Source organism: Rasamsonia emersonii (genome assembly GCF_000968595.1).
Source record: "Rasamsonia emersonii CBS 393.64 chromosome Unknown ctg1118621760073, whole genome shotgun sequence".
NCBI classification, from domain to species: Eukaryota; Fungi; Ascomycota; class Eurotiomycetes; order Eurotiales; family Trichocomaceae; genus Rasamsonia; species Rasamsonia emersonii.
In genome coordinates, this window is record NW_013563214.1 from 42,621 (window position 1) to 58,626 (window position 16,006).

Here is a 16,006-nt window from a genome sequence, read left to right on the forward strand (position 1 = left end):
TATATCTATATTCTGACCCCTACTTCGGCTGCCTTTCTAAGTCTATTCATCACGGCAGCCGCGAGGTCCCCCTCGTTATCGGGGATGCCTTCGATGTAGATGACATCGACGTTCAACTCGTCCAGGGTGCGGAGGGCGGAGAACAGCCCGCGAGCGATGGACTCTGTGTCCGCTCCCAGGGAAAGATCATATACTTTCTTTGTTTTAGGTAGAGATGACGGGGGAGGTGAGATGTCGTGATCATAATCGATCGGGACGTCGAATGAGATTGGAGTGAGGGAGGTGTTGAGTTGATCGTTTCCATTCTCGTTTTGTTGAGGAGGGGATGGTTCTTGCTTCTTCGTCTGGGATAGTTGCTCCTCCGAGGCTAGTCCCAGCCCTGGGATCCAATATTTGGTCCGGACAATGCCAATGCTGTGCAGGCCAACGGCGGTGTTCCTGAGGTCGTCTCGCACATAGCGCAAAACAGACGTCGAGTGCGAACCCGGCTCGAAAAGGACCACCCGCGCCTTGGGCGAATAGTGCCTGTACTTCATCCCTGGGGCCCGCGGAACCTCCTTCACATGCAACGAGGTATCATGATATCCTATTTTCACGTTTTCCCAGCCTGGACAGGAACGTAGCTCTTCAATCCCGATCCCACCAGGTCTGAGCACAGCGGGTGGATCAGACAACCCGTCCACGACAGTGCTCTCCACACCCACACCACAAGGTCCACCGTCAAGGATAAGATCGATCCGGCCATGCAGATCATGGTACACGTGCTGCGCAGTCGTTGGGGAGGGCTTCGTCGAGGCGTTTGCAGAGGGTGCTGCAAGCGGTCTGTCTGCGACGTGAATGAGGAGGCGTGCGAAATCCGAGGCTGGCATCCGGACGCCAAAAGTGGGAAGATTCGCTGTGACTTCCTTAGCGAGAGGAGAGTCTGGAGGATTGGGGAGGAGGATCGTTAAAGGACCGGGCCAGAATCGCGATATCAGGGGCTGATAAATGGGCGGGATCAAGTTGGATTCCCTGGTCGCTGAGGAGGCTGCGCCTTTCCCTTCCTTGGGGTTCAATATCCGGTGGATCATTTGAATAGAGTCGACGTGAACAATTAACGGATTATCCGACGGTCTCTGTTTTGCTTTGTATATCCCTTGCACCGCAGAACTCCGTGTCGCATCTGCTCCAAGCCCGTATACTGTCTCCGTTGGAAATCCCACGGGTATGTCGCTGGTCCGCAAAGCCTCAGCGGCTTCAGCGACCGCGGCCGCTTCGGGACTTCCTCGACTGCTTTCAGTCGCCCACCATTCTGCAATGGACTGGTTCTCAGGAGCCTTCCTCAGTCGTTGGACTGGCAGTATACGCGTCGACCGGGCCGCCATGGTCGCGAAACAACGGTTGAAGATGCGCCGATAGCGGCCTGCAGTGGAGATAAACGACGACGGCAAACTGGTAACTGCAGTGAGCCCTGAGGCCCACAAAACACGTTGGAGCGTCAACTCCTTTTTCAACCTCCTCTGCGAAGTATGTAAAGATGAGTTGACGGCGAGTGACGCGAGCTTATGCGGGATCACGGCAGCGGATAAAATTTGCGACAGACGCGGGGAAGATTATTGGTATGGCGGGGATGGATTGGAACAAAAAGATCAACGGAATATTAGTCCAGTAAGTAGCTCCAACAGACTAGGCCAAATACCTGCAGATTGTCTTTTCGGAGAAATTCAAGGTCGCTGGGCATGAGGATGGCGGCGTGGGTGATGAGGTCAGCGCGGAATTTTCCAGGACGTTAATCTTATCGGCGACGGTGCTTTGCCCGAATCTTCGATGACGTCGCATTTCCCAAAGGAGCAAGCCTCGATGATCAGGCACAGAAACATGCAGACTGGATTTTCTATCGACTTCTCAATGTTGCCTATTGGCATCGATTTAGAAGGAACTTAGAGTGATTCTCAAGCCGACAGATGGCTCCCTGCCTGGAATCCTGAAGCTCGTGTAATTGGGCTAAAAGTGGTCTTGCGTGTATGTCACGCTTTTATTTATTCTCCGTGTTGATTCTCCGTATTATTAATTACGGCATGCCCGCGTTGCGGTCCCTATAGCGTCCAGCGTCGATGGGGAATTCGTCGATAGAGCGGAGGGGGGGGGGTGGAGGGTGTCGGGCTCGGGTATAATAATTAGTTTTCGGTGCAAGAGACATAGTCACCGAATATACTTCATGGCTACAACTGGAAAACACCATCTGTCCACAACAGATTATCGATATAGCCACATTTTGCTGCCATCCATCCAACATGGCTCTCCCGTTCGGCACTGTTCCTTCAGGAGCAAGAAATGCCCCAACTCCGTTCAAAGCCTCCATACCAGATGAGCGCATCAAAGAGATGCAGATTCTGGTGAGGCTCTCAAAGATCGCGCCTGAGACATACGAAGGATCGCAGCAGGACCGTAAATACGGGATCACCACCGAATGGCTGTCGTCAGCCAAGGACCAATGGAAGAAGCTTGACTGGTACCTCCTTAGGAGTTGGGGCCAACGTCGATACATTCATAGCTGATGCCATTGAAAAACCAGGAGAGCCGTTGAGACGCGGATAAACAGTTTCCCTCAGTTTACGTATAAAATCGAGGGGCTGACAATCCATTTCGTGGCCCTATTCTCCGAGAAAAAGGACGCAGTGCCCATTGTTCTCCTGCATGGGTGGCCCGGTAATGCTTCTTGAGTTCATTCATGGCCCATTTCGTGCCTTGCTGATATAGATCCTCCTTGGACTATAGGAAGTTTCCTCGAGTTTCTGCCTCTTCTGTCGCTGTTTCGCGACAAGTACGACCCAAGCACCTTGCCTTACCATTTCGTGGTCCCGTCGCTCCCCGGTTACACGTTCTCGTCCGGGCCACCACTCGACAAGAATTTCAGTACCGCCGATGTTGCGCGGATCATCAATCAGTTGATGGTCAATCTTGGGTTTGAAAGCGGCTATGTGGCACAAGGGGGTGATATCGGCTCCAGAATTGGTCGAGTGCTGGCAGTCGATTACGAGTCTTGCAAAGGCACGTACTGGACCTTCCAAGATCAAACTTTTTGGACTTCTCATGCTAATGAGGATTTTAATATCAACAGCGGTACATTGTAAGTAAATGTCCGCCCCTAGTCATTTTGTATTAAGCTAATCCCCCAGTGAACTTCTGCCCCATGAAGAAGCCACCCAACGGACCAGACGCCCCTCTCTCTGAAATCGAACAGCGAGGCCTAGCGCGAATGCAATGGTTCGCCTCCAATGGCTCAGCTTACAGTATGGAGCACGGCACTCGACCGAGCACCATTGGGCATGTCCTCGCGGCCAGTCCAATTGCATTGCTAGCTTGGTATGTCGAAAGAGCTCCAAGTGAAGGGGGCTGAAACATTGTCTTCATCTTCGAGTTCTTGCTAACAAAATCCATCCACAGGATTGGTGAAAAGTTCCTCGATTGGGTTGATGATCCTCTCCCGTTGGAGACTATCCTGGAATCCGTGTCGCTGTACTGGCTCACAGAGACATTTCCCAGATCAATTTATCCATATCGCGAGGTATGAGATATACTGATGCTATCTTTCCCCATATCCTTTTTTTTTCCGTTGTAGTAACTCTTTTTCAGTTTCTCCAGCCGTCTGAAGTGCCTGCGACCATGGATCCAAGATGGTATATCCGCAAGCCGTTTGGCTTCTCCTATTTCCCAATGGAGTTGGTACCAGTGCCCAGATCATGGATCGAAACGACAGGAAACCTGGTGTTCTGGAGACAACATGAGAAGGTTTGCCCTTGAAAGCTTCCTGTCCCATTTTCGTCTTGCTGATTTTCTTGCAGGGCGGTCATTTCGCTGCACTGGAACGGCCCCAGGACTTTGCGGAGGATCTGGCAGCTTTTGTCCAGCAGATTTGGCCGGGGATCTCGCAGCGGAAGTAGAGAAAGAAACAGACATAATTGTTCATTATGGTTTATGACCAATTTGGATTCCGTGTCTTGATTTATTTCGTCTTAATCTATTTCCAAGACGCGAGACGAGAAATTCAATACCATGTTCTGTTTGAAATGATTACTTGAAGAAAAACAGTTGTAGGGATAATGCGCCTTCTTGGTTCAGAATTCTCACAAGACTCATTTTTCTGTTTTTGTTTTCCTATCAGAGTTATCGTGAATGATATTCTGCTGTGAGATTAAATCCCACCGAGTGACGTCGGGTGCCGGGGCTAGCCGAGAGCATGTCTATCGGAGCTTCCCGACGATGGAGCCTTGGATTCTGCAGTCTCCGGCGGGGCTGTCAGCGACGTTGCCCCTGCTGACCCAGCAAATTCTTTTCTTCTTCGCAGACCCAGGGGACGTATCTGATATCGAGGATCCACAGGCAGGAGTGCCTTGTCGGTGGAGCATATAAAGATTGACATCTGAGGGACCGCAGAGTCTGGATTTCGGCGTTGATAGGATCAATCACTGCTTGATATTCCCTGGTTTTATCTGTTGTTTTTTCTATTTCCCTGTTGCAAATAATGTGTGGAGGCCCACTACACGAATTCTTGAAGGGTCTGCCCAAATGTGAGCATCATGTCCATCTGGAAGGCTGCCTGACTCCCAAGCTGGTCTTTGAGCTGGCAGCCCGCAACTCGGTCAAGCTCCCGGATCCTGAACAGCGTCCAGAGTATGCGTCTCCAGAGGCGCTCACTGAACGCTACCAGCGTTTTACCTCGTTGGATGATTTTTTGAGCTTCTACTTTGTTGGAATGTCAGTCCTCCGGGAAAAATCAGATTACGAGGATCTGGCATGGGAATATTTCCAGCATGCACACGCCGATGGTGTCCATCATGCGGAGGTCTTTTTCGACCCGCAGGAACATGTTAACCGCGGCGTTCCGTACGATACGGTCGTGTCAGGGTTCACTGCCGGATGCCGGCGAGCTGAACGGGAGTTTGGTATGACGACGAGGCTGATCCTATGCTTTGTGAAACATCTGCCCGTGGACAATGCCCAGCGGGTTTTCAACATGGCTTTGGAACGAGGGGACTTCAAGTCTGGGGTTGTTCATGGTATTGGATGCTCGTCGTCCGAGATTGGTCCTCCTAAGGACATGTTTCGAGAAATATACGCGACAGCACACTCGATGGGAATCCGGAGGACGGCTCACGCTGGCGAGGAAGGTGATCCTTCCTATATCAGTACGGCGTTAGACATCTACAAATCCGAGCGAATAGACCACGGAGTCAGGCTGATCGATGATCCCCGCCTGATGGCGCGTGTCGCGATGGACGAGATTCTACTCACTGTCTGCCCTGTGTCAAATGTGAAACTGTGCTGCTTCGAGAGCATCGACCAGGTGCCAATCCGAAAATTCTTGGATGCAGGCGTCAAGTTCTCCATCAACAGTGATGACCCTGCCTACTTCGGAGGATTTATATTGCACAATTATTGTGCGGTCCAAGATGCTTTTCACTTGTCCATCGATGAATGGAGGACCATTGCGGGGAACAGCATCAGAGGCAGTTGGATAGACGATGCGAGAAAATCCGAGCTTTTACAGCTGGTAGACGATCATGTCAAGAAATATCAAACGACTGTCTAGAATTGACAAATGACGTTTTCTGAAGGCGATCGATTGAGGAATTGTCAGACCAATTGCTCTTCAATTGGAGTGTTTCACTTTTTTTTTTGACGAAAGCAGTATCTGAAGCTACATGTATCTGCCAATGGTTCATGAACTCCATCCATCTTCATAACCTGCTGTTTGTTTTACTTGTCTCAACGCATAATACCAAGGGACTAGCATTGTTGCGTACATCAATAAGGCTCTATATTTATATGAATCGAGAAGACTATTTTAGTATTCCAACATGATACAGATACAGTACCCGATATGTCTGCTAACGTACGGAAATGAAGTAAAGTACAAAAATGAGAAATAAGCGACATATAACTAACACTTTCCTAATTATAATATCTCTCTTATCCTAGTTTCTATATGTGATTCGTACAGCTGAAGTTGGATGTCCTGGCCAATCTAGCAGGGAGGCCAGTAGATGATGACTAATCAATGTACGGGCAGTCCAGAAATCCGGGTGCAGCGTTCGAGGAACACAAACAAATTACGGTTCTCCAACTGCGTCTCCTTGTCCCATGTTCACGCTCACCCGAAGCATACGCTCTGCGGCAAATTGGTCTCGCTTCTACCAACGTCCACCTTCCTTGTTCCTCAAGGCCACCATGTCTTCTAGCAACGAGCTGGCGGACCGCTACAAGCTCATCTTCTTTGTCCCGCACCCCCCACCTCGAATCTTGCAAGGAGGCCGTCTTCGCCACCGGTGCGGGTTCCTTTCCCGGCGGTAAATACACAAAGTGCTGCTTCCAGTATCCTGGCACGGGGCAGTTTCTTCCCAACGAGGGGGCGAATCCGAATATCGGGGCCGTGGGAACGCTCGAGCAGGTCGAGGAGATGAAGGTCGAGATACTCTGCGTGGGGAGAGAGACGATGCTCAAGGCCGTAGAGGCCCTTCTCAAGGCTCATCCATACGAGGAGCCTGCGTATGAGGTCTACAAATTAGAAAATGTGTAGTTAGGTGCAGTGGGGGAGGATGCTGGGAATGAGCAGACTCGTCGGTGTGGTTGGGATGGGATAGGTAATGATAATGAGTGACACGGAACTCTACTGTTGATCAAGACGCTTCCAAAGGATAATGATACTTCTTTTGGTCAGTCAAAGCTGTCATTGCTAGTAATCATTTCAAAGAGTCTGCCCTCTTTGTAAATTAGAAGTGATATGGATGTGCTCGACACGGGGGGAAGATTTTTGACCCTGAATATTGTCCGACAACGACGAGTATCATCCAATATTTCCCCCCAGTGCTTGTCCCCGTAAACTCAATACCCCTCTTTGTAAATATTACAGGCAATTGCCCCTTTGTTGGTCGTGTTTCTTGATGGATGCTGAAGATGGCACTGGCTGACTGATCAGGAATTCTGTGTGATGTGATTGGCCCGATCAGCACCCGCGAATGCCTCTGCCAGCCCCGACTCGGAATCAACTTCTCCAACATCGCGAGAAGTCGATACAGCGACCTTGTCCAGACTTCTCACGCCATCATACCGCCGGAAATGGCTTCGAAACTCGCCCCTTCCGTCGCGCGCTGTAGCCGCCGGCTAATTCCCCAGATCTCGAAGCAACAATGGAGATCTTTCTCCGCTGGACCCCAGGTCCTCAGTGATACGCTCGCCGTGGTATGTTACGACCCTTCGTCCGACCGCCTCCACAATCGCCCAATTTGGCTTCAGACAGAAGAATATCTTGCTTTCTTTCCAATTGTCTAATGCGGATGCTAATATTTTGTTCCTCCAGCATCGAAACAAGCCTTACAACAACCCCTCGATCCCTTTCAAGTTCAATGAGCAGAACCTCGCTCTCATCGATGAGATCCTTAAGCGCTACCCCCCGCAGTATAAGAAGGCCGCTGTCATGCCTCTTCTGGACCTGGGACAGCGCCAACATGGCTTCACCAGCATCAGTGTCATGAACGAGGTCGCACGGATCTTGGAGATGCCCCCGATGCGTGTCTACGAGGTCGCAACCTTCTACACGATGTTTAACCGGGAACCAGTGGGCAAGTACTTCGTGCAAGTCTGCACTACGGTATGTGGAAGTTTTATTTACTATGGGATCGTCTTGCTTGCATGCGAAACAATCTCTGAGGCAATGCGCTGAGACTGACCGGCCTTTGTCTAGACACCTTGCCAACTCGGTGGCTGCGGTAGCGACAAGATTGTCAAGGCCATCTCTGACTACCTTGGCATCACCCCTGGACACACGACGGAGGACAATCTGTTCACTTTCATCGAGGTCGAGTGCCTTGGTGCTTGCGTCAATGCCCCCATGGTGCAGATCAACGACGACTACTACGAGGACCTGACTCCCGAGTCGATCGTCTCTCTCCTGAAGGCTCTGAAGGAGTCTGCTCTTGCTGCCGAAACCGGAAAGACCGTCGAGGTGCCACCTCCCGGCCCTCTCAGCGGCAGAAAGTCTTGCGAGAACAGCGCTGGCTTGACGAATCTGCATAACCCGCCGTTATGGAACCCTGACGAGTTCATGAGAAAGGATGGAGCGTTGGACGGGTAGAGGCCGTTTCCTAGAATCTGTGTCAGAGTTCGGAAATCTTCAGTCAATACCCGTGGTGGAGAAGATCGGGCATTTTCTGTTCTGTACAGTATATCATCTCCATGTTTCGTCGCCCGACACAAGCATCATGGATATAACCCGCAAATCGATATAGATTCGCCTTTTTTTCCCTGTCCAAATGACCTGGTAAGCTTATAGATTTTTGGAGCAAGTATTCCGGGTGCTGCTACTGATAATATTATTCCGGAAGTATTGTTCACGTTCAGAGTGTCGTAAGTAGAGTCTTCAATTTTCAAGGTCAAGTACTCTGTACATACAATTACAACACCCTTACAATTTCACTACTCTAAACAGAAATTCTTTTTAGCCAATTCGGACAAAGAAAACCCAATTTCCAATCTACCGCAGGAAGCTTTGATTGCTCTTCGTCAGAGCCGGCAGATCCCATCCGAACAGGTCGCCCCGCTGAATCTGGTCCCGACGAAGAAGGGTAAAATCACCATTGGGACGACGGACCAAAATCAGACCGGTTCGGCTCTGGAGCATAGCAATGTCGATGGTGTTTAGAGCAAGGATATGCCAGACGTGCACATGCTTGCGTTGTCCGTACCGGAGGGCGCGGCCGATTGCCTGCGTCATGGAGGACTCGTGATCGTAGGCTGTTGCTGCGCACATCTCGGCCAGGAAAATGACATGATTTGCCATTTGCAGATTGCTAAATTTGGTAGTTTGCCTCAGTCAGCGAGTTTCTTTGAGTTGTGAGGTGGATGGATTTGAAATTGGGGACAAAGAGGAAGGAGGGGGCTCCGTCCAAGTGAACGAAGTACGAATTGCCACTTACATCCCAGCTGCGTTCTCGCTCCCTAGCATCAGAATGAGCACTTTCGCGTCTTCCGCTTTCGAATTGCCTTCAGTGGTGAATTCCTTGATCTTGCTTCGAACATTCTTCTCACTTGCTCCTATCGCCACGTAGGGAATCTGGTTCGCCTTAAGGGCTGCCTGCGCCGTTGTCATAAATTCCTCGTACTGAACAAAGAGGATGACTCGATCCTCGCGCGGAATCCGACTCGTGTCCTGCAACAAATTGACCAGCTCTTTCATCTTGGTTCCACCGTACCTTGACGCCGGAGTCTGGTCTTTGTGCCGCCCAAAGTATCTTCCATTGATGATATATGACGGACTCACCGCGCCTCTGCAATGCTTTACAGGACACTCTTCACTTTTCACCACTGCCTCGACGCACTGATTGCAGACAACATGCCCGCATTTTCCCAGGACGTTGTGAATCCCAGAGACCCCGTGCTCTCGATCGCACCGGCTGCAGGCTGGGACATTAACTCCTACCTGGAACCGGTACACTGTTTCCATGAACCTCAGGGCTCGTGCTTGATTCACCCATTCGGCGATGTTGGTCCTTAGCGTCGTTGCAGTTTCACGCAGGAGCTTTCCACGTTCTTTCTCTTCAGGAAACTGTGGGAGTCCGGTTTTCTTCGTTCCCTCACCAGGGTCATTCGACAACTTCGTTTTCTTTCTTGGAGGCTTTGGTTCTTCTTCGTCACTTTCATCATCCTCATCGGACTCTTGCTGCTGCTTCTTTGCTGGCTTCTTCTTGCTGGACCGCTCAGGTTTTCCTTTAGTCCAGAACTCAGTCCAGTCATTCTCTCGATACGCTTGCAGGGCGTCCTGGATTAGTTGTGAAGCTTTTTTAGTGACTTCTGCGTCGCCGAAATCGTGTGACTTGACGCTCTGCTCAAGCTTGGCAAAGTGCTGGTCGCATCGTCCAAGCTGAACAAACAGCCATACCGCCATTTTTAGGTCTTTTTCTACGGTAGCCCGAAGAGCTATGATGTCCCGTCTGCGGCGCTGGATGACCTTGACCAGCGTGTCTAGAGGTTCTGAAGTGTGCCAACTCGGAAGAGCGTTGTACAGGGAACAACGCTTGATCAGCGCTTCCTCGAAAGTCTGACTAGAATCGAAGACCTCATTGATCCTCCAAGACTGGTCATTGCCGCCGCGTGCGTGTTTGCTAGGCCGAACCCTCGCATTACAGGACTCGAAGTACAACTTCAGCTCGTGATAGAGAGCTATTTCGACCGCCGACAAGTTTACTGCGTGGTAATGCACTGTGAATGGTATCGCCGGGATTTCGGGCATATTCTGTTGTTTTATCAGCAATGGCATTGACCTAGAGCGGAAAGGGTGCCTTACCTGACGCATAAACCTGTCCAAGAAGGCTTGCGCCAGCCCATGACGTCTCACATGCCAGTCGGTACTCTGCAGTTTTCGATACGATTGAAAGACCTCGGCGTCTGTCTACAGGTCAGCAAACATCTCCTTCAACGACATTTTTCAGAAAATGTTTCAAATACCAGAACGTTGCTTGCTTAAATTTTGGGCGTCATCATCTGTTCCCAGATAGACGTCGATCAAGCGAGCGAACATATTAACTTCAGAGAAGCCGTTGATGGGCGGCGTCCCTGAAAGGAGCCACCTCGACCGCGCCTTTATGGTTGACAACAAGGCATGTTTATCGGTTTCTAGATATGTGAATTCGTCGATTATCACCCGCTGGAACCGGAACATGTGGAAGATAGTGCCCTTCATATCGCCCATTTCGGTATTCTCAGACTCTGGGATGCCGAAGTCCCGTCTGTCATTCCAACTTTTCAGCTCTTCATTCGACTCGTTGCCTTCAATGGATGCCGTGTTGGTATCTGCTCTCTTGCGCTTTTTCGTGCCTGTCTTTTTACCGGCTTTCGCTTTCTTGGTCTTTGTGGCTTTCACTGCACGACTTCTTTTACCCCCTGGGGCCCTTTGTTCAAGCTCAGCGGTCTCGTTCGCTGTTCTGTCTTCTCTTCCTGTCTGATCACCGTCGTTGTCGCTTGTGCTCGACTCTTGACCAGCAGTTTTATCGGCTAGTTTCTGACCCTTTATCCTTCGTGATGGCAGGTAGCGGTTATAGGTATTAGTACTCCGAGTGGTAGTCCGTTTGCGCTCGATTTCTTCCAGGAATCTCTCGGGGCCTTGGTCACGTAAAACGTCGACGTGAGACTCTATCGAGTGGACCGTTTCGTGGAACCAGTCTTCGAAAATTCTCCCATGCTTGTAACCCGGTACAGACGGTCCACCAGAAATCTGCTCGAGCCGGTTATAATACCCTGCCCCGGTAAAGACCGACCAGGACGCGATAATGATATCAGCCTTTTGGAAGGCCTCGATTGTCTTCGAAAACAGCCATCTCGTAGTGGAAATGACCATGACTTTGTATGTATTTCCCAAAAACTTCTTGATTTCAGACTGCCATTGATCGAACAGAATATCAGGAACTACGATCAATGTGGCCTTGATCGGAATCGCACCAGCGCAGGGCTGTTCGGCTTCCTGGAGATCTTTTTCATGCTGCGCATCAATTGTTCCCAAAACCAATGCAGTCTTGCCAAACCCAACCACGTCCGCCAACACGCCGCCTCGGACAACTCGCTTCACCATCACTTTGGCTTCGACTCGCCACTCCAGAGGGCCCAAGACAGCTTCCTCCACTTCTTCTTCTCGGAACGGAGGGGCGTCATCTGACTCACATGCTCGAATCCAATGTAGTGAGCGTAATTGCTCTGGTCTCAATTTACGACGACGGAAATTGGGCGGTTGGTCACTTTCTGGATCGTCAACATTATTCGTGAGCCGCAAAGTTCCAAAATTAGAGCCCCTGAGGTCCATCTCCTTCGCTTTCATCCTCCAGAAAAATTGGACCTCGGAATTTTCCTGAAGTCTCCCCGCCAACTTTGCAGAAGCGCGGTGAAACAAGGTCTTGAGGTTCAGAGTTAAACACAAGTGCCCAATACCTCGCTCGTCGATCCTAGTGAAAGCCAAAAATGGGGACGGTCTTGCCTTGAATTGGCGTTCGTACCTAGCTGCATCAACGGGATCCTCGCAGGGTGCGAGGCGATCCTTTCCTGGGTCTCCAATATACTTCCAAATCATCTTCGGCTTCGCAGGGGCGCACGTGTCACAAAGGACGTATTCGGCATTGAGGATGCTTCTCCAACCTTCAAAGATAGACATGTTCGTGAACTTCTGCCAAAGCCAAGAGTAGCGATGGAGTACGTTTTCGGCGTTCATATCCAAAGGCTTCCAAGGGCCGTGTTCCCAAGATAAATCAGCCTTCGCAGAATCGACACCAGCGGAGATCGCTAGCAGAGGGATATTTGACTCGTGACATTTTGCATTGTCAACGTCAACTGTGGTTGTCGGAAGAAGTATGCGACTGACTACCGGTTCAATGGGATGCAAATCCTGGAGCGAAATATCCGGGCACGCAACCCATTTGCGATAGAACCCCGTCACTGGTGTTTCCTTTGAACGCTGCTTAAACTGCCTCCAGTTGTGGTCTAATTCGAGGACAATCTGCCTCGAAATATCACCCGTTAGACGGTGATGGTTCGTCGAAAAGACAAAGCAGTCCAATTCTGGCGGTCCCAATTTACGGGGATCCAAGAAGAAATAAAGAGCCGGCAATCCGGGTCGAGCAGGCCTTCTATGAAGCGACTCATTCGCCGTTCCACAGTTCGGCAGGTAATCATAGACTCCGCGGATGTCCATGTCGAGGTCTTTCACTGCCTCATCTGAAGCGTTGACAGATATCTTGCTCCACACTTTTCTGTTCTCAAATTCTGCTCCCTGAAGACCGCAGCGGGCCTCGTGTGAGGGTATCCGATCTCCGGTGCCAGAGATGTATAACGTCAACTTGGTGGATAGTGGTGCACAGACTTCCCACACGCCTTCCAGAAGAGAAGAAGCACCATGGGCAACCTTCATTCGAGCGATAGGCCGGAGGAAGATTTCTCTTCTGATGCTCACGGAAGGATCAGAACGCGGCGGCCTAGCATAGAGGAACCATTGTATTCCCTGTCTTCCGATAACCAAGTGAAGCATCGAGTGGCGGCCGTTGTATATGGCAGTCCAATCCTCAGCTCTTTTGAGTGTGGAAAATCGCAACTCGTCACCATAGGCAAGACCGATTCCCTCCATGAATTTGGTCCAGACATCGCCACGAGGCTGTCCGTCGTTCAACTGCATAACGTGGTACACCTGTGTCGGTGTCCCGGCCATCCTCACACGCACTGGAAGAAGCCACTTCAGCATGTCAGTGAATCTGAAGGGATGACGGCGCTTCTGCAACCTATCGTGATCGATCGCGAGGTACTGATGGGCCGGATTGCCGCGACACTCGCCACAGGCTGTGTGGCCGCAGAGGAGACATTGGAAGATCCGTTGGCGCTTGACGAAGTTCTGCTCTTCGCAGGCACAGAGTCTCGAAGCCAAATGCGCAGCTGCCAGAATGATACTAGCAAGCCGATCGCTGGAGTCGACCGATGCCGTTAAGGATCTGGCAACCATCTGATATTCTCCGCTGGGCTCCAAAGCTTGGGAGTTTTTGTCACCGTCCTCTTTAGTCACATGTGATGGCCTCGACTCGGTGTTCAGCGCGCCGTAACCGACAATAAGGGCCGCCAGAATGGCTGACCCGACGACGGTGGAACTCATGGCATTGCCAGCGAGGTCTTGCAACTCTCTCGAAGACTCGCGGGTCAACGTCAGACGATCCAACGGCAAACCCTGGAGAGCCAGCGACTCAAGTCCAGTGAGCATTCCACCTCGCGTTGTGACATACTGCATTCCACAGGGAGTGATGCAGCCCGCAACACCCCACGGCCTACCGTCAATCTCGCGATCAATGCCCTGAGACAGGTCGATAATGCGGCTTTGCAAAGAAACGTCAGCAAATATTTATAATATAAACATAGGGAGAAAGGGTGGTCTTATATATATATGAAGATGAAAGGACAGGGTTCTTACAGTTTATAATTGATATCGAACCCGGACGAGCGCAGCGTCCGCAAGAAGTTCATATCAATTGTGTCCCAAACCCGTTCAACCTGCATCGAAAACCAGTGTCTATCCGTCCAACTCGGCGGGCGACAAGTTCCACCGTCTTGGTAGTTGGTTAGGGGCCGCTTATGGCCGAGCCCCTTCTCACGTCGATAGTCCTGGTGCCGAATTTTGTATCTCAACCAGTCGACCGCTGCCCTGGTTGCGTTCGCCTGGCGGTTGAAGACAGAGGTTTGGGATTTTTTCAGGCGCAAATCGTCCTCTTGGAGTGTGAAGCTCGTGAACGGCGAGCTCGCCTGGCGTTTGAATTTTTCAAACGTGTCCGACCACTTCCTGAGGAGACCTTCGTCATTACCGACACGAGACTGATCTATACAGACCATATAGCCCCGCTCCCGGGTCTGGGGCAGGTAGAAATGTTTCGTGTCGACAATCTTGTACTCGGCGAGGTAGCCGATGTCGCGCCACTGGTCGGCGATCTGCGCCCAGGGTGCGTTCTTGACGTTTTCGAGGACGACAAGCGGCGGTCGGTGAAGTTTAGCATAGCCAATGATCGCGAAGAAGGTCTGACCGGATTCTCCTGCGTCGTCAAGACTTTTCTGTTTGTTGTTGAGGACTGAGAAATCGACGCAGGAGAATCCTGCGATGAGGATGTCGGGGTCTTGGGGGACTTCGCATTCTGCTCCATATGCCGTTGTACTATATATACATAAGTATATATTATTGTTATTGTTATTGAATTGGTACCTAGTACATATATATGTACTAGGGATTGGGGAGTTGACTTACGCTGTTGGCTGAGTCAACTGCTTAACATCTCTGAAGAGGACCGGAGGCTGGAAATTGCGCTCGATATATGCTTGTTTAAACGGGTCAATTTCCGAGCTGAACAGGTGGTCGAATTCGAAGATGTGACCGAAGAGTTTTTTCAAACCTGTTTGATTGCATTAGCTGTTATGCAAACTAAAAAAGAGCGAGAGAGATGGAAAGGAAAACAGCAAAATGAAAACAAAAGAAGAAATTAAAGAATGGAAAAAGAGGAAAAGAAAGAAGAAGAGGAAAAGAGAAAAGAGGACGTGGCATACTCTTGCCGACCATTTCCATTGCAAGCAGAGGACTCTCAGTCCCCGAGCACATCGTGACCACACGCAGCTTTCGCGAGGCGAGGTGGTCGAGGAACGCCTGGAAGTTATTCGCCATGGCCCGTCGAGTGATGTCGTCGAAGATCTCCTCCAGATTGTCGATTGGAGGAAGGGTCGCGTCGAGGCCGGCTTTCCACAGCTTCTTGTTGGACATGAACTCGACACGCTCGATCTCGGGGATCTTGGGTTCAGTCACAGGCTCGTCTGGCACGTCGCTGTCCTGTTCGAGTTCGATATCCTCGTCGTCATCCAAAGGCTGACTGTGCTCGACCTCATCGAGTGACATCTCGTAATCGAGGCCCTCCTCATCGTCATCGGCGTAATCAGGCTCTTCTTGACTGTCTTGGATCTCTTCTTCTTTGGAGTCCAAGGACATTTCAGACTCGGAAACGTCTTCAACATCAACATGTCTTGCCGCGCGCTTTCCTTTGTGCTTAGCGCTCTGACATTGAGGAGTTGACTCTTGAACAGTCGCCTCTACCTCCTGTGAGGACTTCGCCTTTGCCTGAGCTTGAGCCTGGGCTCTAGTCTGGACTCTGGTTGGGGCTCCCCGAGCTCGAGTACGCGGTGCCATCTTTACGATTGATAGATAGACACGACGACACAACAGCCACGAGACCAAAATCAAAAAGCAAGGCTACTGCCCAAAAGACGGTCAAGAAACCAAGACAGTCTCCAAAATCAAAACTTGAGGATGATGATCGCTTTCTCCAACGATCTGGATGACAAAAGAAGGATGTGAGACAAGCTTATGTCAAAGGAGTCAGGGGTTGAAGCCAAAAAGGGGTTGAAGCCAAAAAAGGGTGATGATGAGAAGGAGATATGGGGACGTGAGGTAAAGGAAGAAGTAGGAAACGAGTGA

The 16,006-nt window shown here is 50.6% G+C and overlaps 5 protein-coding genes across 5 annotated transcripts; 3 read left to right on the forward strand and 2 right to left on the reverse strand.

Moving 5' to 3' along the window:
• Positions 1-5: 5 nt before the first annotated feature.
• On the reverse strand, positions 6-1,364 carry T310_3565 (Protein SUA5; the record flags this gene model as incomplete). The annotated part of the gene is made up of 1 exon (XM_013473517.1): positions 6-1,364. The coding sequence occupies one exon, from the start codon at positions 1,362-1,364 to the stop codon at positions 6-8; it is 1,359 nt and encodes a 452-aa protein (XP_013328971.1).
• Positions 1,365-2,273: 909 nt separating this feature from the next.
• Positions 2,274-3,923, forward strand: T310_3566 (epoxide hydrolase; the record flags this gene model as incomplete). The annotated part of the gene is made up of 7 exons (XM_013473518.1): positions 2,274-2,491; positions 2,582-2,688; positions 2,758-3,109; positions 3,274-3,345; positions 3,427-3,547; positions 3,616-3,771; positions 3,825-3,923. 7 exons carry the CDS (start codon positions 2,274-2,276, stop codon positions 3,921-3,923), a joined length of 1,125 nt encoding a protein of 374 aa, XP_013328972.1.
• A 581-nt stretch (positions 3,924-4,504) lies between these two features.
• T310_3567 (Adenine deaminase) lies at positions 4,505-5,572 on the forward strand (the record flags this gene model as incomplete). The annotated part of the gene is made up of 1 exon (XM_013473519.1): positions 4,505-5,572. The coding sequence occupies one exon, from the start codon at positions 4,505-4,507 to the stop codon at positions 5,570-5,572; it is 1,068 nt and encodes a 355-aa protein (XP_013328973.1).
• Positions 5,573-6,040: 468 nt separating this feature from the next.
• T310_3568 (NADH-ubiquinone dehydrogenase 24 kDa subunit) lies at positions 6,041-8,113 on the forward strand (the record flags this gene model as incomplete). The annotated part of the gene is made up of 5 exons (XM_013473520.1): positions 6,041-6,528; positions 6,665-6,695; positions 7,072-7,221; positions 7,340-7,630; positions 7,724-8,113. 5 exons carry the CDS (start codon positions 6,041-6,043, stop codon positions 8,111-8,113), a joined length of 1,350 nt encoding a protein of 449 aa, XP_013328974.1.
• Positions 8,114-8,512: 399 nt separating this feature from the next.
• T310_3569 (SNF2 family helicase) lies at positions 8,513-15,718 on the reverse strand (the record flags this gene model as incomplete). Its single annotated transcript, XM_013473521.1, has 7 exons — positions 8,513-8,828; positions 8,955-10,270; positions 10,322-10,422; positions 10,483-13,874; positions 13,970-14,701; positions 14,792-14,936; positions 15,088-15,718. 7 exons carry the CDS (start codon positions 15,716-15,718, stop codon positions 8,513-8,515), a joined length of 6,633 nt encoding a protein of 2,210 aa, XP_013328975.1.
• Positions 15,719-16,006: the final 288 nt, after the last annotated feature.